The sequence below is a fragment of the Thunnus thynnus genome, chromosome 11 (assembly GCF_963924715.1).
Source record: "Thunnus thynnus chromosome 11, fThuThy2.1, whole genome shotgun sequence".
NCBI classification, from domain to species: Eukaryota; Metazoa; Chordata; class Actinopteri; order Scombriformes; family Scombridae; genus Thunnus; species Thunnus thynnus.
In genome coordinates, this window is record NC_089527.1 from 5307743 (window position 1) to 5331184 (window position 23442).

General features: G+C 44.3%; 1 protein-coding gene across 1 annotated transcript; it reads right to left on the minus strand.

Moving 5' to 3' along the window:
- Positions 1-13645: 13645 nt before the first annotated feature.
- Positions 13646-23442, minus strand: inhbb (inhibin subunit beta B). Its single transcript, XM_067602928.1, has 2 exons — positions 22040-23442; positions 13646-16172 (listed from the first exon to the last, which is right to left on the minus strand). The coding sequence occupies exons 1-2, from the start codon at positions 22425-22427 to the stop codon at positions 15349-15351; spliced, it is 1212 nt and encodes a 403-aa protein (XP_067459029.1). The 5' UTR covers positions 22428-23442; the 3' UTR covers positions 13646-15348.

Sequence of the window (23442 nt, forward strand, 5' to 3'; positions counted from 1 at the left end):
TGTTACTCTCTGCTAACTTTTTACAAGATGTGGCAGTGTGCTTTTCTGAGGAGTGGACCTTGACAACCTTATCTAAAAAGGTCTCTTAAGTGCCTGGCTTTAGAGAGTGACTTACAGGAAGATTTAAAAACACACATTAAAACAAGCTGGAAGGGGATCAGAGAATGGAAAGGGGTCATTGTTGGCCTTACGACGACATTCCCATTCCCACCACCACGGGTTTGCATAAGCCCCTTAATGGTAATACGCCATACAGTCTGGCCCCCATGCTTGCCTCCTTGACTGACAAAGTCACTCATACCAGCGGATTAGCAGGCTGCACAGGGGCCCTCCACCTCTAAATGGCAGAGGTTGTAGGTGCCCGTGATAGACATGCTGCAGCATGTAGCGGTTAGCTCCAGCGCTCCGCCGCCCTCTCTGTCCCTTTCATGCCTCCTACCGTCCCCTCCTTCCATCCATTCTTTCCGTCCTGCCTCCTCCCCTACCCAGTTGCTACATCTGTGTTGAGTAGTATGAATCAGGTGGGAGGCCGATCCTCCCCCTGCAGCAACAAGAATGTCAAGATAATCTTCAGGTGGCTGGTACACACACCGGCTCGTTCCCAGGGCTGATTGCTGACCTCTCGGGCTAATACATGCAAGGCTAGAAAAACACAGCTCCCAAGGAAACATAATGCTACCCTTCAAAAACTCACAGGCTGTTTAGCGTACCCCACTGGGAAGGCACAAACAAGCCCTGCTGCTTACACGCATTCCACCTGCATATAAACACAGAACTCCCAGTGCTCCTCTGAATAAAAGCTAAGAGGGGAACTGGCATAATTATTCCTATAAAATATGGAGTACCACTTGTGCAGTGCATGCATACAGTATCATCAGAAACCATGTGTAGAGACTGAGTGTGGAGGGCCACACAGCAGATCACTTCCATTTTTATGCTGGATTACAGTAATTAACAACATATCAATTAAATGTGGGTTTAATTACATTGAAAGTAAGTCTTTGGCAGATTTGTTTGGTATATTTCAGGCATTTCTGTATCATTAAGTGCTCAGTCAGATATATCGGAGCTTTCAGAGAGTTGTAATTGCGACCTGGATGTTGACGTGAATGCTATTTACAAGTTTGAAACTCTGATATGACATAAACGCAGCAGCAGCAGCCTCCAGCGTACTGTCAATCTCATCCTACTCAGATGAGAGGAGGAGTCGATTCAAATGGTACAAAAAGTAGCCCAAATTATCACAACTCGCCCAAAACTATTTTTTTTACCAGCTAGATTAAATCAATAATAGCCCTGCAGCCACTGGAGGTGTTATATGTAGCTGTTATTGCAAGTTCTGGCTGAAAAGTTTCCATTCGGAGGGCGGGGATACGAGGTTAAACAGTCATATCATGGAACATGAGAGATTACGCTGACTGACAGAGTTTTTATTCTAAACTCTTGTAAACATAGTGTAGGTGTAATGACTCAGCTATTCTGTAATGATGTCATGATGTAAAAGACAGGCACCAAGAATTGCGTCATTCATTATTTCTGGTTTAAATCCTGTATTTTTATGTTAATACACACCATCTCATAGGGATGGTGCATAAAAATGTACCTCATATTAACAATTTATATTAGTATTAACTGTCTCGTCAGTGTGAAGAGTTTCATTCCCACTAAAAGAAACTGAAAGTGTGGATTGACCCTAATGATACAATGAGACTCTGTTTGTTACAGAAAAGTCATAAATACAGGATTTAGTAAATTAGAGAGCAAATAAAATTTTCTATTACAATTCACCATCATTAAAGTGGGTGTTTATCCCTTCTCCTTTTAGTATCCTTATTTTTAGCAGATGGGTTGCTAAACAAGAGTGCATTGTATGAATGAAAAGCTGCCTCATGCAACTCTTAATAATAATGTGAGTCTGAATTAATCCAATGTGAATGTTTTTCTTTATCCACAGGTTGAAGCATTTGGTCAACCACCCAACAGACCCCCAGGAGATGGTAGGCATCGCTGCCTTAATCAAAGATACTTCGTCAAGTTGCATTTCTGGCTGACAGGGTGACTTTAATCCTGGTCCTCCCTCCAACCTCAAGACCTGCTTTTCAAGGCTAATCAATTATCTGTAAGGTAAGAAAAGTTACTTTTTAAGGAGAAGAATTTAAATGTATTTTTTACTTTAGCCACACTGGCAATGGCATGTGCCCTCTCTGACCATCCAAAGTTTCCACCAGTCACGGAAAATTACCTCAGTGGGTTGTTATGGTGAGTGAAATCAGCTCACATGCAGAGACAATACACAGTCACTGCAATGAAAAACCATTGATGAACCCATTACAAGTATGCCCTACAGGTGTGATTAAGCCACAGCTGTCTGGATGAAGAACATCCAGTTAATGCTAAGTGGGGCACACCTGTGTCTTGTGTCAGGCGTGTGTCAGTCTTGTGTGTGTTTCATAGGATAACCTTATAAGGGCTGCTTACTGTGTGGCCTTGCCATTATGAGACACTAGAACCAGCCAACCTCCCGTATGTATGAGTTATGAAATGACTGTCTGTGAGTTGTCAGCATGGGTTTAATTGTTTCAAACCCCTCCCTTTCCCCTCTGGTTACTTTTTGCTCAAGTAAATAAGTAGTTTCCACATTGCAACCTCATCTGCTCTGTGTCTGTGTGGGTGTGTGTGTGTATAGCCAGACTAATGTCTGAGGCCTTGCCTCAGCCAGCTGCTCCCAGAGATGAGGTGGAGCACCTGTACACTGACTCACTCATTCACACACACAAGGACTTACACATATATACACAGATTCTAGATTGTCTGGCCTGGGGATTAAAACTGGCTGTCTTCTACGAATCATCTGAAACATTAGCGTCACACCATGGGTTTGTGGTATTCGTCAGAATAATGAAATCACTTCTACATTCAGAGAGACAATCTCAAGAACAGATCCCTTTTTCTTCTTTGGTATACCCGCCTTCTTTCAACCTGCCTCGTTGACCTTTTGCATCTATTGTGAAACGGTTTATGGGGTCGATCTTTACCCTAAAATGACAGGATGGTCTTTGATTATGGACTTGACTGCTCTGAGACTTGTCTTACTTGAGACTTGACTCACTGAACACTTGACTTGGGACTTGAAGTCTAAAGTTACAACCTGGTGGAGTCTTTAACAATAAAAAACCAATAAGACAGTGACAGACATATCTTGAATATAGGCCTATACATTTAAAGGACTTGGCCAACAGGTGCACAGTGCAAAAATCAGTACTGAAACATCTTTGAAAGGGAGATGTTCAAAAGTCAGGTCATCTTCATGGTCAGTATTCAGAGACTCAAAAGACTTTCATATTAACTTCATTTGCTTATGAAGGCTTGACTTGGCTTTGCCATCAAGGACTTAAGACTTGACCTGACCTGGATGATTTGAAACTCTAATGCCTTGAGACTTGACTTCAGTGAGTTGCAACTCAATTAACTTGAGACTTGGTTGACTTAAAGCTCTAATGACTTGGAACTTGTCTTGGTGACTTGTAACTCAGAAGATGTTAGACGTAACTTGGGTGGCTTGACACTAATTTCTTGACGCTAGACTTCACTGACTTGCAGTTGCGTAAGTTGCAGTAACTTAGATGACTCAAATTACTGGGGGCTTAAATTGACTTGGACTTGTCCTCAAGGACTTCAGATTTGACTTGGGACCTGTTCTGACAGACTTGAAACATAATTCCTCTAACTCATATGTGCCACACACACTGTGTGTATATCATGTTGATGATTAAATTACTTCAGACATGACTCAGATAACTTTCAGCTGAGATGACTTGAGACCCGCCTCGGATGACTTGTAGCTTTAATGATTCGTCACTTGATTTGGATGACTTGTCACTCAACTGACTTGAGACCTGGACTTTCCCTCAAGGACTTCAGCTTTAACTTTAACTTGAAAAGTCTCAAATGACTTCAGGTATGACCTGGATTACTTGTGACTTGATATGACATGCAACTTAAATGATTTGAGACTTGATGGAGGACTAAAAGCTCAAACTTGACATTTGACTTGGACAACTTGAAATTCACATTCATGACTTGAACCGGGCCTCAATGACTTAGGATTTTATTTGAGACTTGGTCTGACAGGCTTGAGACACTACTTGGACTTGTCTCAAATTACTTAAAACTTGTACTGGCCCCAAAAAACTTAAAAACTTCTCTGTGCTATACTGAAACCCTGTGATGGAAGATGGTGTCCATCCCTTTGGAAGATGTGGCCCAAAGTGTGTTTGTGCTTGGCTGGACATGTTTCTGCCTGACAGAGGTGAAATGTTAAAAGTAAACCCTTGTTACCAAGACTCCACATACCAAACAGGTGCACTATGTTATCTGCAGAGGAGAGGGTGTTAACTTACTGCTGCTGCTTAATATGTTGATGATACCCCTTTTGGGGATTTTGTGCTAAATCCCCACGGCTTTACTACCGCTTGGTTAGACTTAAACACAACCCTTCCCTGTTATTGCAAGGGATTCTCTACGAAGCCAACCCAGATAGAGCTACAGTTACCACTGATCCCGCTGGTGTTGGGAAAGCATGCAAAGCATCTAGGTCTGTCCCTGCGAGAGCCCTATTACTCATGGTCGATAATCCTGCTGGTCCTATACGGAACATTCAGATGAAACACACCCAGAAAACAGAAGGGAGGCATCAAGAGGGGACAAGACAGGAAAAGGAATGGAAAGGAAAGGACACTGGAGGACGTAAGGAAGGAGGGGAAAAGGGGGAGGCCAGACAGTGTGGATGGAACGGGTAAAGAAAGTAAGGACTGAGGAGATGAACTCTAATAAGTCGAAGCATATTGCCTTCTTTGTGTTTTGGTTCTGTGGTTTGTGAGTCAACACTCAAGAGAAAAATCTACTTGGCTTTGTTTTAACTTTGTGTTGAACAAATTGTGAAGAGGTGAGTGGGAGATGTGTGTTGTTACACTGAAAGATTAGAGACAGGCATGCAATATTGGTCAATCTGTGTTTCTCATCCATAGAAACACAGAAGGAGATAGGAACATAGACTGTATATAAAGATGGACGTAGCGAGGTGTGACATCACACATTCGTTTGCATTGGAGCCAGCTGCTTATGGTTGGCGCTATTCTTTTCCGTTGGAGCCAGAACCTTTCCAACAAGGAGTGCAGGGTGTTGCCTTTCATGCTCTGGAAACACTCCCTGCTACCTCGGACTGAAGCAAACGCTAGCTTACGGGGAACACCGAATGGTGCGCACTTGGGCTAACGTTAGCTACTTTAGCTAAATTGTGGGAAGTATCGTAATCAAATTAAATTAAACTTACCAAAATCTTGCGACAATAGTCTGACAGTAGCGAGTTAGCAAACTGTCAGTCAATGCCCAGACAACAAATATCAAAGCCTACTTCAAATCTTATTAACGGCGCAATAATTTCTGAAATGACGACCAGCACACTTATTACAGGGTCTGATCTAGTGATTGAGATGGTAATGACTCGTTGAAAAAAAATATTTAACACTTGGTATTTCTAAAGAGATGTTGATGCTTTTTGAATGGGAGTCAGTTGGAGACAGGAATTTTTTGCACTTTTAAGGTACTTCCTCATTGGCTTGAGCCTCAAGTCATGGTAGTCGCTGCTTGGACTTTTAAAAAAAAACATTTACGTGATTGCACTGCCTGTATAAACCTCTCCAAACTTATATAAGGTCTTCAAGATAAGGCCCAAAGGAGCATATTCCTATTAAAATAGAATGTTGACTCTGATCCACTTTACCCCTCGTACCACCTGACTCTAGACACCCAATCTAATCAGGTCACTACAGCCGGCTTGGTGCTGCAGGACCAGGCCACTCCATCCTTACCTCAGCTGATATGCATGTGGTCAAGAGAAGGAAGTGGCTGAGATAACTGAGGCGTTTCTCAGTCAGACAGGCATGAGGTAAGGCAGCAGGAATCTCTCACAGGGCATTACCTCAGTGTGCAGGCCTACAAATGGCTATTGCGGTGACTGTCTAAAAAAAAAAAAAAAGAAAAACAAAACACACACCCCGGAGGTGGTACCTATTTTAGGCACCGGGCCTGGATTCATCATCATGATGATTGTCTACTGTAGTGGGAGAAAACACTATGACTCATAATTCCACATTATTATCTTTGCATATATTTAAAGGCTGTGCCTGCTCTTGTTTAAACACAGCAGGTGCCAATTTGTTATGTGATTTTACACATAGTTTTCCTAGAAGCTGAAATAAGTAGCAGATTTGTTTGAGGAGATGTGTTGCAGACTGAGATTTTACATTTTAAGTTCCTTTTTTTCAGTCCCTGTCTTGTCCTCTTATATCCTCAAAAGCAATAATCTTTTTTTCTTCATAGGCAGTAACCTGTGTGGCTTCCTGGCACGGCAACAAGGAATGTTCAGAATGCACCTGAAAAAGTCAACAATAAAAGTATTTAGTAGACGTTAAATTGCACACAATGACTAGCTAGTACAACAGATGCCTTTGTTGTGTGTACTCTCAGCTCACTGCAGAGGTACAGCACGGATATTCCACCGTTGTAATCTGAGATAAAAGAGGGAGAGGAAAAAAAAAAAGAAGAAGTGTAGGGAGGGAGGAAAAAAAAGTTTTTAGAGGGTGGGTAACTTCTGATGCTATCTTCTCTTCTGCACCATCTGAGCCATCAAAGACAATCAAAGACTGTGTGTGGCACACTCACTCACCCTGATCCTGAGCCAAGGCGCCGCAAAATTAATTTCGATCCGAGTGATATCCATAAACCCCCGGCCATGTGTCCATGCCCAGAGAGAAACCCCCCCACCCCCCCCACTCCAAACCATTGACTTCGCTTTGCCTCTTATGCTTTTTGACTCTGTGCCCTCTTGCAGTGGCTCACTCACAAGGCGACTAAATGAATAGGAATGTTGATAAATCTATCTCTCTAATGCGCTCTGCCTGCAAAGCTATTTGAACTTATCCCATCTGATAGCAGGAAAAAGTAAACGTTTCTCTGTCACTGTTCATCGCCCAGAGATATCAGGCATTTGTTGTTTTCGTTTTTGTTTCTTCCTCACCTCTCGTTTTTATCTCCCTTGGCAGCTGGCGCCAGGCATGTGTTTGGAAGAGTGGAGCATTGTTTTCCCTTCGCACTGTCAGGGAAGCTGTTTAAACCTGAAGTCTTTCAGCGTTACGTATGTCGGTGGTGCGTTAACAAACACAAGCACTCACGTGCACACGCGTGAGAGAGCACATACTCACACACACACATGTTGAGAAAAGTGTTTTTTCTTTTTTATCTTCATGTTCTTCTTTGGAATTATGACTTTATACTCATAACATTTTTCTCAGACAATACAACTTTCCTCCCAAAATATGACCACTTGTTTCACAAAATTATATCTTAATTCTCAAAGTATTATTATTATTAGTAATAGTAGTTTTATTTCTCAAAATTAGGACTTTATATAACTTTTTTCTCAAAATATTACACCTTTTTATTCTCAAAATGACGACTTAATTCTCATGCAAAACAAACTCTTCCTGATAAATTGCCAGTTTATTCTCATGCAATATAACCTTCCTCTCAAAATATTACTGCTCTTTTCTCAAAATGAACTTTTTTCTCAAAACTTAAAGAATTTATTCTCAAAATTCTACTGCTTTACTCATGAAATCTCAGATTTTCTTTTCTTACCAGTGTCCCTAAGAGTCTATTGTGCTACTTTGATGAAACCAAAGTAGGAACACCTATTCTGTTCCAGATTGGACACGGTATCACCAATCAACAAGTGCATATCTCAACATTTGTTCCCATATGTGCCACACACACACACACACACTATGTGCATATATCTTTAAGATGCTGGCTAGACATAAGTAAGACTCACAAACACTCATACATTGCCAGATTAAAACAGAGTATCAGTTATTTTTCTATTATTGAAACATCTGTCAACAGCTCCTTTGTTGTATTTATTCCAGACCAAAAGGACTTTCCCATGAGGTCATACAAAGACATGCACAGTCTCTCACACAGCAGGGGATTTGGTACCCTGACAACATAGTAATTTCTGTGACCACTGCTCACTGACAATACAAGGTGAAATACACCAGAGATGACAAGAAAATAATTCAAATAAAGGCCAATTCGGGGGCTACACGCGGCAACGCAGTTTGTCCCATCATGTTTTCATTCACAAAAAAAAAAACCCTTTTATAGTGGTCACTACCACCACATCCCAGCTCTCTAACCGCCAAACATCTAAACAGCTCCCATTCTTCTTCTTCAGATATGCTGTCTCTCGAAACAAAGGTTCTTCTCTTCTTTTGATGCCAGAGTTTTTCTGAGTCTTCTTCACTTTGACTCAGGCCACCATCACTCCCCCCCCTCCTCCTCCTTCTCCTCCACTACCTCCTCCTCCTCCCTGCATATTTTGGTGTTGTGTTTTTGGTATGCTCATGAAAAGGCCCGCAAAGACGGGACAATAGGGCACCTGCCAGAATAATGAGCCCTCAGAGAGAAATGCAGCTGGGGCCGAGAGTCATACAGGAACGCTGATGATGGCCCCGCTTTAAAGTGGTCAGAGATGATCCTCAGCCACACCTTATATCCCCCTGGCTGGAATTTCCCCTCTGACACACACACACACACACAAAGCATGCTCACATATAAGCACACACACACACATTCAGAAAGTGCACACACCGGCCTTGCATGAGGAAGCTTAAGGCAACTATTTAGGGTTTTATAATTATTTCCCTTGTGTCATGTTTGCTTCAAAGGAGTATCGGTATTTGACTTTCTGTCTAAGTATGTGAGTCGGTTCATTCACACCCGCTGCCAATATTACTGTCAGGCTATCAGTTAGCTGACTATCACATGCACTAAGTCACTTGTATGTAGACAGAAACTATGCTCGTAGGAAACAAAAGCCAGACTGTTTACATACTGGTTCTACATTTAACTGCCATGAGCACACAGGGCATTAGTCACCAGGATTCCTTTCCCTTTTAAAGGTTGTAAAAAAAAAAATTCCCTCATCAGTCCTCCAAAATACCAACAGTGAGCTAAATTTAGCTGGTCATTAGGTCCAGGGGGGGGCAAAACAACAGCAAGATGTTCAAAGGCATGAATAATGTGGAGAAGGGGGTGGAGGACACGGGTGCACGGAGACTGAGGAGGGCGCTGATTATAGAACCACATGGCGAGTTCACGCCACGCATGTTAGGTGGTGCAGTTTCTTGGAGTGTTCGGCTAAGTTCACTCGGATTCATACACGCCAAATAACTACCGGGGAACTGATGTGATTTTGATAAACAATCACTAAAGTAATTTATCAAGAAAAAAACATTTTCTGGTTGTCAAATGTCAAGATTTGCTGCTTTTTTTCTCTGTTTATATCATTTTTATTTTCATATGTCTGTGTTTGAATTGGCGTCATTCAGACCAAACAAACTCTCTGAAAATGTCACCTTGACCTCTTGGAAATTATAATTTAATTTTTCACTATTTTCTGACATCTTGTAGACTAAATTATTCATCAACAAATAACTCAACAGATTATCAGACGATAAGATTTATAAATACTATGCTTGTTGTAGTTGTTGTAGCTAAACTTCATCTAAGCTAACTATCTAGACCCTGCAGTACAAGGTGTTCTAGAGATGAATTGACTCAAAGCCCACTTACTAGCTTTTTCCAGAGCTTTCAACCACATCTTGCAGTGACCCTCAGCCGAGGGCGTTACAAGATGCAGTTGAAAACCATGGAAGAAGCTAGTAAGTGAATCTTGAGTCAATTGTTTCTAATTTCTAATGAGTCAAGCTCAAAATCAAAGTCAAGGTGCTTTTTGTCAACCAGAGGTCCACATGGGTCCAAACAGTTCCCAGTAACAGAGACTCAGGACCTGAATCATATTCACTCTAAAAGGGTCAGGTAGGGTCAGAGTAAAATAAAAAAAATCAAATGAAGATGATTCTTCCAATTATTCCAGTTAGTGTTGCCAAGTTGTTTTTTAACAAGGTACAATTGAATTGCCGTGATCTCAGGTCAGTGTGTCAATATGTTTCACCGAGTGGATCCGAGCTGTGATCACATGGTGAACCGTGATTATCTCAAAAGTAAAATGTTTCTGAGACAACAGGGAGAGTCTGAACTGTGAAGTGCAGTGGCAGCTCTTGAACTGGTGGCCAGCGTTACTGTTCCCTTTTTATTTGGGTCAAACTAGGTCGACTGCATTTTTGGACAAATTATTCTCAGGTTTATTCAAACCAGTTCTTGGGTCCCTTTTAGATCTGGTCTTCTTTTTTTTCTTGCTAAATAATTAATACACATTGGGTGCTGGCAGGTTTTCTATTAATCTGTTAAAAATAATGGACCTGTGAATTCCTTTAGTGTGTAGACATTTCAATTAAACTAAAAAAAGTAAAGTACAATTTTGTTTTGACTGACCTGGTGGGATGACACAGTTGTCACAAGAAGTAACACCATGTGACTTTTGTGTGCAAGCTCCGATTTAATCCAAGTACAAACAAGCCAAAATGCACTTTTTAGATTATGGGTTAGAGCAGATAGAAAAAAAACTGTTGGAGACATTGCACCCTTACTCTCCAACACCCCCACCTCCCCCTCCCCCCACCTCTACCCCTCGGCTCTCTCACAGCTTGCGTTGCATTGCTCCACTCATGAACTGGAGGTGAACGGAGGTGATAGCCACTGTAGACAACACAAATGAGGGCTTTGTGGCCCCCTGTGTGTGCCTTCAGTACTCTGGTGGGAGTCAGGAGGTCAGGATGCTGGAAGGTGGGGTGAGGAGGTGAGGTTTAGGGGCTGACAGCGAGACGTAGTTTGAGGTGGGGGGGGGGGAGTTGGGTGACAAGGCTTCAGTTGTTTTGCTAAACTGGGGAGGAACAACCCTGACATTATGACATTGTGGACTCACAAAAATACACACACACATCATGCGCTGTGCCATGTTGACCCCCGCCACCTCCTTCGCTACAGCATTCAGAGGGGGAGAGAAAGTCAGAAAGAAAATAGAATTACTGATCTGGTAACAACATTTAGAGGCAGTGTTAGAGTTATTTTCTCAGTGCTGGCCATTTGTAAAACCAAAAGTCAGTGTTGGTGCTGATGTCAATCAACTTGAATGTGCCCCCAGTAATAATAAGTCAAACATGCACACGGCTTCCCAGTTCCTTTGAGTGAATTTGTACATACTGACAAGGATTCTTATGTTGAGAAGTCAGTAACAAAGCCACTGGTACAGCTCGGTAAACTGATTAGAGAAGTTGAAGTGCTGCAGGAAGTGAAATCCAACTAAAATTGATTGGTTTTTTTCTTTACAACCACACAGAAAAAAAAGAGAGAGAGAGAAAAAAAAATCATCCATACAAAATGCAGCCATTAAGAATGATTGGATTAATGAAGTTTTTTGCTCGTTAGTACTCACAAATATGCTTTCAAGTTGCAAAGCCTTTTTACTCCTCCAGTAATCCGCCTGTGAGAGAGAGCTTGCAGGGAACACAGTCCACGTTGCTCCAAAGGTCAAAATGTCACTTTGGGTTGTAGGGAGAAGTAAACAGGGGTGGAATAAGCCTCCTGTCTTAAGGGGCCCACACCATAAATCCTTAGAATAAGAGGGCCTCTACATGATCTCCAGAGGCTGAAACAAAGGGTCAGGCTTTAATCGCGGGTAATAGAAATCCTGTTGTGTTAGCTCAGTGAACTCAGTTGTTAGCAAAGCGCTGGGATCATAGGTTGAGGAAAAAAGGTCTTTGATGTGGTCAGATACTATTAAGAAAATGAAAAATAAATCTCCGTGGGTGGAGGTTGAAAGACGGAGAGAGCTGATGATCGGAAAACACATCATCAATAAGTGCAGCGCATTCCTCCAGGCCACAGATCTGAACGCAAGCGATGTGAAGCAGAGGAATGCTTGGCCCCGGGCGATGAATAGTCATAAATTCATTAGTTGAACACGGACCGGGCTGATTTGAAAGAATGAATGCTATTGCGGTGATAAACCAGTTGACCCTGTCAACTTGGCAGCTGTCATGACCTCAACCTGTGGCGGTATTAGATGAGGGAGGGCAGAGGGACAATATTTGTTTAAGCTGATAACTAGGGGTTGCAGAGGTTGTGTGTGTGCGCGCGTGCGTGTGTGTGTGTGCGTGCATGCATATTTGTGTTTAGCGTCTTGTTTATAGTGCATATGTGTGTGAGCATGACTTTGTGGAAAGAGCACATGTGAAAGAGCGTGATTATGTACACAAGTCTGCACAGGGGCACGCTAAGTGACGGATTCGTACGTACGCTCGAGTGATTATTGATACAGCGGTGAAGAGTATGGATGCACATGCGAATACACACATCTGTAATGGAATTTAGTGCGAGCGAGTGTGTGGCCCCCGAGTGCAGCCGTGAACAGCAGCCTGCTTAATGGCCTACAGCTCTCGCTCAGTGTCATTAACATTCCAGCTGTGGAGATTTTGGCATGCGTTGGGAAGCATGACAGCTACACATCTCTCCCCGCTCCCAGCACAGACTATCATTTGTCTAAAAAAAAAAAAAAAAAAGAAAAAGTGGAGGCTCCACCAAGGACATTAAGGAAAACCACAGTCGCTTCAGATGATCTCTGACGGATAATTTCTCTCCTTGTCTGCCTGCTTGTCAGTCACATGTTCGGTAATATTGATTTGTTTTCTCACTTTTTCTCCTCAGAGAGAGAGAGAGAGAGAGAGACGCTCTGCTGCTTCTGCTGCTGCTGCTTCTGCTGACTCATCCATCCAGCTACAGGTAAAGAGTTATTCACACCGATCCCTCCCTTACATGCTATTTGCCCAGCAGGCAAACAAATCTCATTGCGCTTTCGTCGGCAGAACCTAATAGATACATTTACAGCAATTATCCGGCTGATATTTTACAGGGACACGTGATATGTTTTGATGGAGCCTTGCACAAACATTAAATCTAGCCGTTGGTAGGTGTTGGCACAGGCAGACACTCAGGCGGGCAAGCCTTGTGCTGTTGCACAAAGTGTTGACGCACTGCTCTTCATATTATGGCAACTGTAAACCTACCTTGAGAAACAGAAACATTATGAGAGGTGTTGCAGGGGGAGGGGGGGGGCGGCTCTGATGTAACAGACTGCGTGGCTTCACAGACACACACGCGCCACAGGAACGCTACCTTGCCTAATACACAAACACGCACATGCTAATACGCAGTTATCTGTACTCACATACAAACAGCATTTAACAGACAGCGCTGCCAAAAAGGAATCAAGTAGGTATGTGAGGATCTGCATGCTGGCAGCCACTATGGATGCCATTGAGGCTGTTAATCATAGTTGTAATTACTGTTCTACAGCTCCAGCTTATGAGAGACGCTGAGTCCCGACAGACAACCGGAGAGAGAGAGAGATGTTTTATGTTTCAACCAGTATGGACGCAGACTGAAATGTGCGTGTTTTTCTTGTAGTACCCAGCTATTTCAGCCCTACCTTTATGTTTATGGAGGTATCAGCCCAAAGCACCTCGTGTCCAAAAAAGAAACTTCATATATAATCCCATTTTCATCAAGAAAAAAAAGGGAGCTGCAACAACATGACGCAGAAAAGAATTTTTACAGTTACAAAATATTTAAGAAAACATTTTATTTTACATAAACTGTACAGATGACATTTATTTGACTAAATGATTCTTAGACAGGAACTAAAAATAACTCTTATTAAATAGAAAACTGGAACAAAAATAGAATTAAAAGATGAAAAATGAAGTGTTGCGTATTGTACAAAACAGAGAATGAAAATAGAGCTAAGAAATGAAATCATACAGTATATCGTACCCTGATACAGTGGTAGGCCTTTTGCAAATGATCAAAAAACAGTATTGTACACAATAACTCAATGGCCTTGCCATCTTAGTACAATAGCTAAAAATCTTGGCCTCTTTGGTTCCATTAATTAGGTAAAATACATTTGAAACAAAATTCAATTTACTTCTATAAAAATAACTTTTCAATGGCAGTTTTTTGTTTCACTAATCCCGCAACTTTTCAGTGCAAACATCACAACAATCATTCGCTTTGGAAAGGAAGCGAAAGATTACATTTCAAGTATTGATAAAGAGTCGAGGACTGAAGAGAGAAAGAGGGAGAGAGAGAGAGAGAGAGAGAGAGGAAAAAAAAGAGAGAGAGAGAGAAAGAGAAAGATCGAAAGAGAATTCAGTCTAATAGAGCATGTCGAGTATGGGTATAGGTTACTATACATTGCATAGCTCATGTGGCACTTAATTAGCGATAGGACAGGACACTCAGTACCCCTTGGAAGGCATTTCTTTATACAAGTGCTATTCAGGGTGTGCATTTCAGTTTCTGCAAGTGCTGCACCGCACTGTGGCGACCCGCCGGGCCGAAACTAGAGTCTCCCGAGTCCGCAGGCCCACTTCTGCTGAGCCTTAGGGGGGGGAAGAGGGAGGGGGGGGTGGGGGGGCAGGAGGAAGCAGTTCTCTCTCTCTGTCACTCCCAGCGCACGAGTGAAGTGCACTTATGAGATCTATCTTCACCTGGTTGTCGTGGTAACGGGGCCTGCAGCACTCTTGACAGGCAGGGAGTTGAGGTCGAGGCCCGTAGTCAACAGCGAGAATGACGACAACGATAACAGCAGCTCTGTCGGAGGACTTTCTTTTGCCACTGCAGTGCCGAGTGTATAATCCTGCAAGGCATTAAGCGCTGCCGGTCTAATTCCACCAGAGAGGAGAGTCAGACTGTGTCTGTCGGCGTACTAGGGAAGTGCTGGTGTTCTGAATTGTATAAGCTGATGAATTGTCAGTGCTTTATAAAAACAAAAGTCTGTCATGTGCTTAAAGTACTTAAGAGGGTTGGAGGAGCGGGGTTGGGAGTGTGGGGGTGAAGCCAATAATATCATCGGCTGATCCTGTCACTTTCCTTAAGCGCTTTTTATCTTCATTCAAGAGGAGATTCGGGGCCATTATTTTTGACTAGAAATGGCAAACTAGAGCAAAGTATCATTTGGTGATAATCATTCCCTTCTCGTCCCAATCGCTGACCGGTTGTCCAGAATGGACAAAACTCGGACAGCGAGCATGTCACTCAGTCTGATAAATAAACACGCTCGCACAAACAAATGTGCAAACACACACATGCACACATGGACACAGCACTGATACTTGCGTTTGCTAGATTGTACCAGTGTGTGTGTTGCTTGCACATACAGTAGGTATAGATATATCGTATATGTGTACCGTACAATAACGTCCTGTTTGTACAAAAGGCCTTTCTGACTGTTTCAAGTTCATAGATAAAGTAAAGGTCAGTGTGGACTCAAGCACAGCCGCACTCCTCCACGATCATGTTGGGCACATCCCTCTTGACGATGTTGTACTCATCATCAAAGTAGAGCATGGACATAGTACTGAGCTTGGTGGGGATGCAGCAGGAGTTGACCGACCCCGGGCTCATCCCTCTCATGCGGTACTGGTTAACTACTGCTGTGTGGAAGGATGAAGCCGAGCCTGGCACACCTGCCATGTAGGCTGGGCAGCTGCCTTCACAGTAGTTGCCGTAATAGCCAGCCGGCGCAATGATCCAGTCGTTCCAGCCGATAAGGCGGAAGTCAATGTAAAACTGCTGCCGGCAGCACAGGCCCCCGCTGGTACCGTCGCACTCCAGCCCTCGCTTGCGAATGCGGTGCTTTCCGTCCACCTGCCGCGCACGCACCACCAGGAAGGGCCGGTGGGACGGGTCGCCCGGGTCCACCAGCACCGGCGCCACACCTGCTGTCTCACAGCCCTCACAATGGACCTCCAGGTCCTGTCGCCGGCTCCCTTTCCCGAACACGGCCCGGATCGCCTCAGAGAGGGGGAAAGTATGCCAGCCACTGCGTTTCAGATCCACCCGCTTCTCCACCAGGGCCCAGCGGCCTGTGCCCCCTCCACCACCACCTCCCGGGCCTCCTTCTGCACCGCCGGCAGCCCCGGCCTCCTGGTAGTGGATCTTGACCGTCACCTTCCTGCGGAGGCCTTTCTCAGGACCAGCTGGCAGCACACGGAAGTAGAGCCACAGGTTCGCCTGGGACACGAACAGGTTCTGGTTTCCCTCGTTGGAGATGAGGAAGTACAGACCGGACTTGGAGGATGTGTGCTCATCTGTTGGGGACACAGAAAAGACAGACGAATGGCATTACCCAATCAATGTATATATAGAAAAACATGTCATATAGCTCATTTGAATATGTAGCATGTTTCAAATATTAAAAAAAGGTTCATTATTGATCTTGGAAATGGTAGTTTGACAAAAAGCTCTTTGCACAAGGAAAGTTTCTTGCAACTTTCAGTCACATCTTATTGTCTTCTTCAGCAGGACTTCGTTCAGTTGTCATGGAGATGGTTCAGTTATTACATGCCTGAAGTACGATATATAACATCTGATGCCAGAGATCATCCTCGAGCAGCGACGGGGGGGTTACCACCTGACTACCTGTTATCATGTGACCAAATCCCATACTCACATTCACACGATAACAGAACCATCACCATGACAACTGAGCAAACTGCATCGGCTGTTGAAGGCAACGAGATGTAGCTAAAAGCTCGTGCTAAGGTCTGATTTTTTTTTTACATACAAGGTCAAAGGGAAACAAACACATACATGTAGAGAAAAATAATAACAGCAGCACCAACAACAACACATTAGATGAGAAATAAAAGAAATAAGAAGTGCCTCCCGTTGTAACAGTGCAGTATGTTAATGTTATTTTATTTATCTATTTTTTCTCCTTTCTTAACTCCAGCAAGAACCCACTCATACTTCAAAAATATTTTGAAACATTCAGTGTTTCATTGCTGTCTTTTTGTAGCTCTAAATATATATATGCTTCCCCCATCAAAATGATGATGTTGAATCTGATTATTATCTCAAGAGAACGGGCTAAAGACTGCTTTCCTCACACACACACACACACAGCATGTGCCCACAAACGGAAGCCTCCCAATAAGGGTGCAGCTCTCTGTCTTTAAAGAACTGTTTTCCCTTGTTTTCTCTGTGTACCCTCAATCACTGTGTCAGGTGACCTCTGTGGCTGCTCCTGATAGGCCAGCTGTGACAGGCCAGTTCTTGGATCAGGCCCCATTTGGCCTCATGTCCAGTTTTGCAGGTGACAGGGCCAAAAGAGAAAGAGAGAAAGAGGGAGGAGAACAGAGAGGAAGATGAAGGAAAAGGAGGAAGGATGCAAGTGGAAAAGGTGGGAGGGTGGTGTGGTGGACATGGCCAAGGCTCCCAGGGGGTTCATTGAGTTCGCTGTTAGTACCCCCCCACCCCCCACCCCACTGAACCCCACCCCTTCCCTCCTCCTTCCAGTACGAGCACCCTGAGAGTGACAGCACAAAGCCCCCTGTGAGGCACTGGGAGACAGCCGCGCTGCAGCCCGGCATTGAAACGCGTGGCTTTCCAGCAAAAAGCATGATGAGGCAAAAATAAAAGCCATTTACATGACACTGGCCACTTTCTAAAACAGCACAATGAAGAGATCCCGGGTGTCTGAAGGTGGCGATGGGCTCTCCCTGGCAGTATTTTTTTTTTTTTTTCCTTTTTTTTCCTCTAAGCCTAATGATGTCTTCCAAATTACCCTGAGGTAACTTGAAAGGTTTCTATTTCAGGAGATTTGGTACAATGTGCTCAAGCAGAGCAGCGGCCTTTGAAAGCGGCTAAATTACTTTGTTTGCCGACTGATTAGTGTGTGTCAGTGTCAACAGGTGGCCACCAAAGACGGGGTGGCCCCCCCCCCACCCCCCACCCCCTCTTTAAGGCGCCTCACGCCTCTTCCTCCTGTAAAACCGCGGCTTTACATTCACACACGGACCTGTTCAGACCAGCTCTCCCCTCCGTGGCACTTCACACACACACACATTTACATCCATCAATGCTCACACAGCAATACATCAAATATCAGCCTTCTCAATACTGAGGCCTGTGGGTAAAGCATCAAGTACACAATGAGTACATATGGGAATCTTAAGTGAACAACATAAAGTAATCTGCTGAACAGCGGTTTTTGCCTGCGACTGCTGTAAAAGGGCCCTCGGGGCTACAAGTAACTAACCTCACCTCATTCAGCGCCGAGCGTTCTTACTTGCCTCGACAGCTCCGAGCTTTAAAAAAAAAAAAAAAAAGGGGGGGCATCGCAGAGAGGACTGATACACAGATAGGAAGTAGAGCTGATTGTGAATATGAGTGTTCCGCCGTGTTCGCACGGCTTGTTTACGACTCGGTTGACCGGTTACTATTCCAGATTTCTGTATTCTCCTTCAGGGTAGCCCGATCATGTGCAATGTTAAAGCCTTTTCCTGCAGAGAGCTCGGGGGGTATGACTGAGGCCGGGCAGTGTAAGACATCGGTTAAATGTCACAGTAACACCAGTAAATCTATGATGGAATTGCAGGAATCATTTTCACAAGAGAAATACAGTGAAAGGCCTCACAAGTAGAGCTGCAACTAATGGTTAATTTCATCAAATCGCTTGGTTTTATCCAACCGACATTCCAGAAGATATTTAGTCTACTATCATGTAAGATAAAGAAAATTCTCACAATGGAGAAGCTGGAACTATAAGGAATATCTGGCATTTCTGATTAATCGGTCACTTCCGATTGATAGCTTTGTATGAACTTCACAGTAATGAACAGTAATCAGCACAAGAAGAAGTGATAAGAGTTTGATAACTGATGTGTAAAACTATGACTAAATGTATGAAAGATCTGCAGCCGCTGCACTAATCAGTGCAAACAGATTGCAAAAGTATTTGTCTTTGTTTCAAAACCAGGTTTGCAAAGACCTTCAGAGTTACAAACAGAAGAATGTCAGTCGATACAATGATAAAAAGAATATGAATACATATTTCAGTAAAAAGTATGAGATCGTGTCATATGAGTTTGTTCAAATTCACATTTTTCTGACTTCTCGTCCATGTCGGCATAAATTTTTTAAGTCCTAGATGATGACGATCATGTGATGTGACCTAAAGCTGTCTATTGACCTCATCTGTAAACTACAGTTTTAATAAGTAAAAAAACTTATTTTGAAGGGTGAAATAAATCTTCAACACTCTGCCCGGCTGCTACCTGGACACATTAATCATTCAGAGAGCAGAGCACTAAGCCTCGCTCCATATAGTTTATACAGTATGTGCTTTTCATGGTGCATACAAGTTTGATGCTATAGCTTCTTTAGTATTCAGAGCATATACCAACATGCCGAATGACATATTTCCACTGAGGTCCTTTTGAGTAACAAATTGTTCTTTTCATCCAGTGTTACAATTTGAAGCTGGCCCCGACACGCCTCGCCTGACCCTGGAGAGTAAAAAAAGTTGCTCGAAAGTATCAGCAGCTAGGGACACCTGGGTGGGCTTGTGTGGATAAAGAGCTGCTTCAGCGTGTCCTCACCTGCGCCACCAAGTCAGGGAAGAGGCCATGGAAGCAAAAGCAGGCAGGCAGGGCAGGCAGGCAGGCAGGCAGGCAGGCAGGCAGGCAAGCAGGCTGGCAGGAAGGCAGCTCCAGAGCTCATTACTCAAAGCCACTGTCGACAAGACCACACGCTGTGGGAAGGATAAGGGTGCGGCACGGAGCGCTTCGTGGCTCTGAGATGAGCAGAGGCATGTGCGCGAGTATAGCAGCCGTAACCCTGAGGCCTGCAGTCTCAGCACTCCAGGAATTCCACATAGGGTGAAGGAGGAGGTGAGGGAGGGAGGGAGATGGAGAGGATGGAGGGGTTGAGGTGCTGGACTTTTTGGCCAGAGGTTAAAGCCGCTGCAGCTCTACATTCTCTGTTGTTGTTAAAGCTTTACTACAGGCGCATTTTTAATAACGTCGCATGAATCATTTATCGGATCACAAGCTATACAGAGACAGCCAGGCCCATTGAGGACTGAAACACACACTTGTGAGTGAATGTGGAAAATGTCTGGATGGGATCCAGGAGCGCCATGACTGACAGCTCCTCATGAAAGACTTGTGTCCTGAAGTAAACCTGCCAACCTGATCCTCCGGAGGAACGGGACCGGAGTTAATGACCTCCCATAATGAAGTCTTAATTCTGTGTCTTGGACCACTCGCCGCGGGTTCACTGGGTCCGAACAGCTATAGCGAGCAATCAAGAAGCGCCAATCTAAACTTCTCCATCAACCCCCTCTCTCTCTCTCCTCCTCCTCACCCCCTCCTCCCCTCTTTCGATGCCTGTGTTCCTCGCTCCGCTCCCGTGGATACGGGACACCGAATCCCTCAGCGGAGGACCCACGGGACCATGTCAGGGGAGATTGGCATCATCTCCCTCACCTGCCCGGGGCCGCTTGGCAGACCTCTTACCTCTGCACCGCAACCGGAGATAAGAAGCCAGCTCACAAGCACACAGTTAACCCTGTGTGGAGGGGAAGGCAAACTGACCCCAAAAACTCCACACACACACACACACACACACACACCAGGGACATAAACACCTATCCACATCCTTTTTCTGGCTCACTGTTGGCTAAACATATGCCAACCTCAGCCCCCCAACCCGCCTTGTCCTAAACTGTGACAACAACAATTCAGGCTCCCTCATGCTTGGGGGACAAGCTCCCCTGGCTTCAGAGCTTTCTGGAGACCTTGCCTCTGAGCCATGCCCCGGCTGGCAGCATCCGATCTGGGGGTCGTGAGCCAGCTGGCCAGGAGGCAGACAGGGTCTAGGGAGCAGGGACCCAAGCCAGCTCCATGGTACAATGCCACACAAAGGCTCAAAGGTGTGAGGAAGAATAGAAGCAAAAAAAAAAAAAAAAACAGAAGTAGAAGAAGAAGAAGAAGCAAAGGAGCCCAGCGAACCTTTAGAATGACAAAAGCATTCTTTACAACACTGCAATATGGGCACACACACACACACACACACACACACACACACAATATCACCCCCCCACCACCACCACCCCTCCAGCACCATACCCCTCCACCCACACTCCCCCCAATCCAAGCCTGCACGGACTCAAATGTCTCATGCATTATTCTGAGCAATTTCTTTTGTTTTCTCCGCTTTTTTTTTTCTTCTCTCTTGGTAATGTTGACATGTCGGGTTCAGCAGGAACACATAGTGCTCTTATAATAATTGCCTGGCTTTTGTTGCCTTGTCATGAGGGCGCTCAGATCATTCCCATTGGAAGGCAGAAGCTAGCAGCCCATTCGGGGCTAATTGTACCATCAGGGCCAATAGGAAAAGGCAGAATCATGTGTGCGTGTGTTTAAAACACCCTATTTCGGTGTCTTTAATTGTATGTTTTCTTTTTGTTAAACTAACAGTTTGTGTCAAAGACGTGGTTCTCACAGTGCTAACTGACAATTATTGGATTCTGTCAAGCGCAGATGATTTTAGGTGTGTGTATGTGTGTAGGGGAGGGGGTGTGTGTGTGTGTGTGAGAGAGAGAAGGAGAGAGAGAGGAAATGGTGTTCTCTTTGGACTTCTGAGAATTAGTTAGATACACATTCTTAGAGGAAGGGATAAATGGCCAATTGAGGGACTTTGTTCGTATTTAAAAGAGGGCTTTATACATTGGAGTATTGAGTGTGAGCACAGCTTTAGTGATAAATTGGATTCAGAGGTTCTTTTTGTCCCCTAGACAACACACGGGGGTAATTTAAGGACTCTTTCTTTAGTTTCATTTCTTTTTGATTTTCACTGGGAGTAAAACAGGGGGGATTTAACACCAACCCTCTGGCTTCAGGCTGGAGTGAAATGTGATGTAATAAGATGATGAAAATGATGACACTGAATCCAATGAATTTATCTTTTTTTTTTTAAATAAATAAAACAACTGTTGTGTCTGACTCTTCTATTTTATCCCTGCTTGTTAGTCACATCAACAGCATAAGCTTAAAAAAAAAAAAAAATTTCATACATGAATGAGATTATCGACCGGTTACACGAAGTCAAAAGGTGGATGAGTTCATTCAGGGGTCGATTTAGATGCGTGCAATGAATTATTGATTATTACCTGATTCGGCGAAGCTGATAATCTCTGAGGTCTCTGCTTGAACCTCGTTGTTGAAGGCAGCCTGTCCGTCAAAGTTGGGGATCTCCACCCGGCCGTCCTCTCGCACTTTCCCGGCGTGCAGCCTCCTCAGCGCTGTCACCATCGCAGCCTTCGGGATGGGATGAGTGATGTTGGGTCTGTCTCTCATCTGCAGCCGGTTCAGTATGTGCCTCTTCACCGCCTCTAAGAAGTCTATGTTCACCCTCTCCGACTGATCCGGCGCCCTGAGGCCGCAGGACGCGCACGACTCCTGGGGCGAACTCTGAGTCTCTGTGCCGGTCACTGAGCTGCAGCGCACGGAGAGAACGCACGCAACTAAACAGGACAACGCCAGGCTGTATAAGCTCATTTTTTCTAAATTTAAGATTACAGTCCGAACACTACGGAAGAGAAGACTGAATATATTAAACACACACACTGAGGTTAATGCTACTTTTCATTTACAAATTTGCGAGTTCCGGGAGAACATCCAATTTGGCTCCAAAAGTGAGACGCCTCAAGATATCCAAAGAAATCTTTGTATTCCCCAAACATACAATAGTGCTGCTGCAATTGTGAGGCTAATTAACTCCAGTCATTATGCATTCAGCTTGTTATCCAGCAACGCGTCTCTTCTCTGCACAAAATAAAAGTTCATCTCTCTTCTTGATTGCGAGACGCGCTCGAGGGGGTTTGATGGTTGACGCGCTTCTTCTGTCATACCACGTTCACTTCAGACGTGTAATCTACCCAAAACAAACGAGGACAAAAACACACACTGCCTCGCCCATTAGTCTAAGAAAAAAGCCCAATCGGTGTCCAAATGCGTTCAGTCCACTCTTTTCCATTCAAAACATGCAGAAAAAACTCCACTTCTTCTACACAGCTGCAGTCCCAAAGGAAGAGTAAACAGCGCTCGGTTATCTCCGGGGGTCTTTTGTGTATGCGCCTGGGTACCGTGTCCGGTGCGCGCGGCTGTAGATGGCCAGCTCCGGTGCGTCCTGCAAGATGCTGCTCACTGAGACCCTTTTCTCCCTTTGCATTCACGACAACAGGGGCTCCCGCACACCCAAAGTTTTTATACAGGAGTCGAAACCACGTGGGGATTTCCACCAACTGGCGCAAGGGATTAGTGGAGTACTACATCTTCAGAACCACGACTCCACTATAGCTGATGGAACAGGGTTTTTTTTATTATGATAACACCCCGGGTACCCGCAGGTTGCATCATTTTTTTCCTCCCCTAAAGCTTGCGTTATTCGGTTTATACTGTGATACGTCACTCGTTCAATATTGAATTTCTCACGACTTGGAAGTTTAGTGTGGATACTGAGTGCAGGTCAGGCTGTTAAAGGTGGTTTATGTCGCTGTGATTCATGTTTAAA

What these genes read in the sequence shown, in the direction of transcription:
- inhbb (XM_067602928.1), bottom strand. Translation starts at nt 22,427, where the DNA reads ATGAGCTTATACAGCCTGGCGTTGTCCTGTTTAGTTGCGTGCGTTCTC. An exon ending in TATCAGCTTCGCCGAATCAG is followed by an intron (nt 16,173 to 22,039) that starts GTAATAATCAAT and finishes TGTCCCCAACAG; the next exon opens with ATGAGCACACATCCTCCAAG.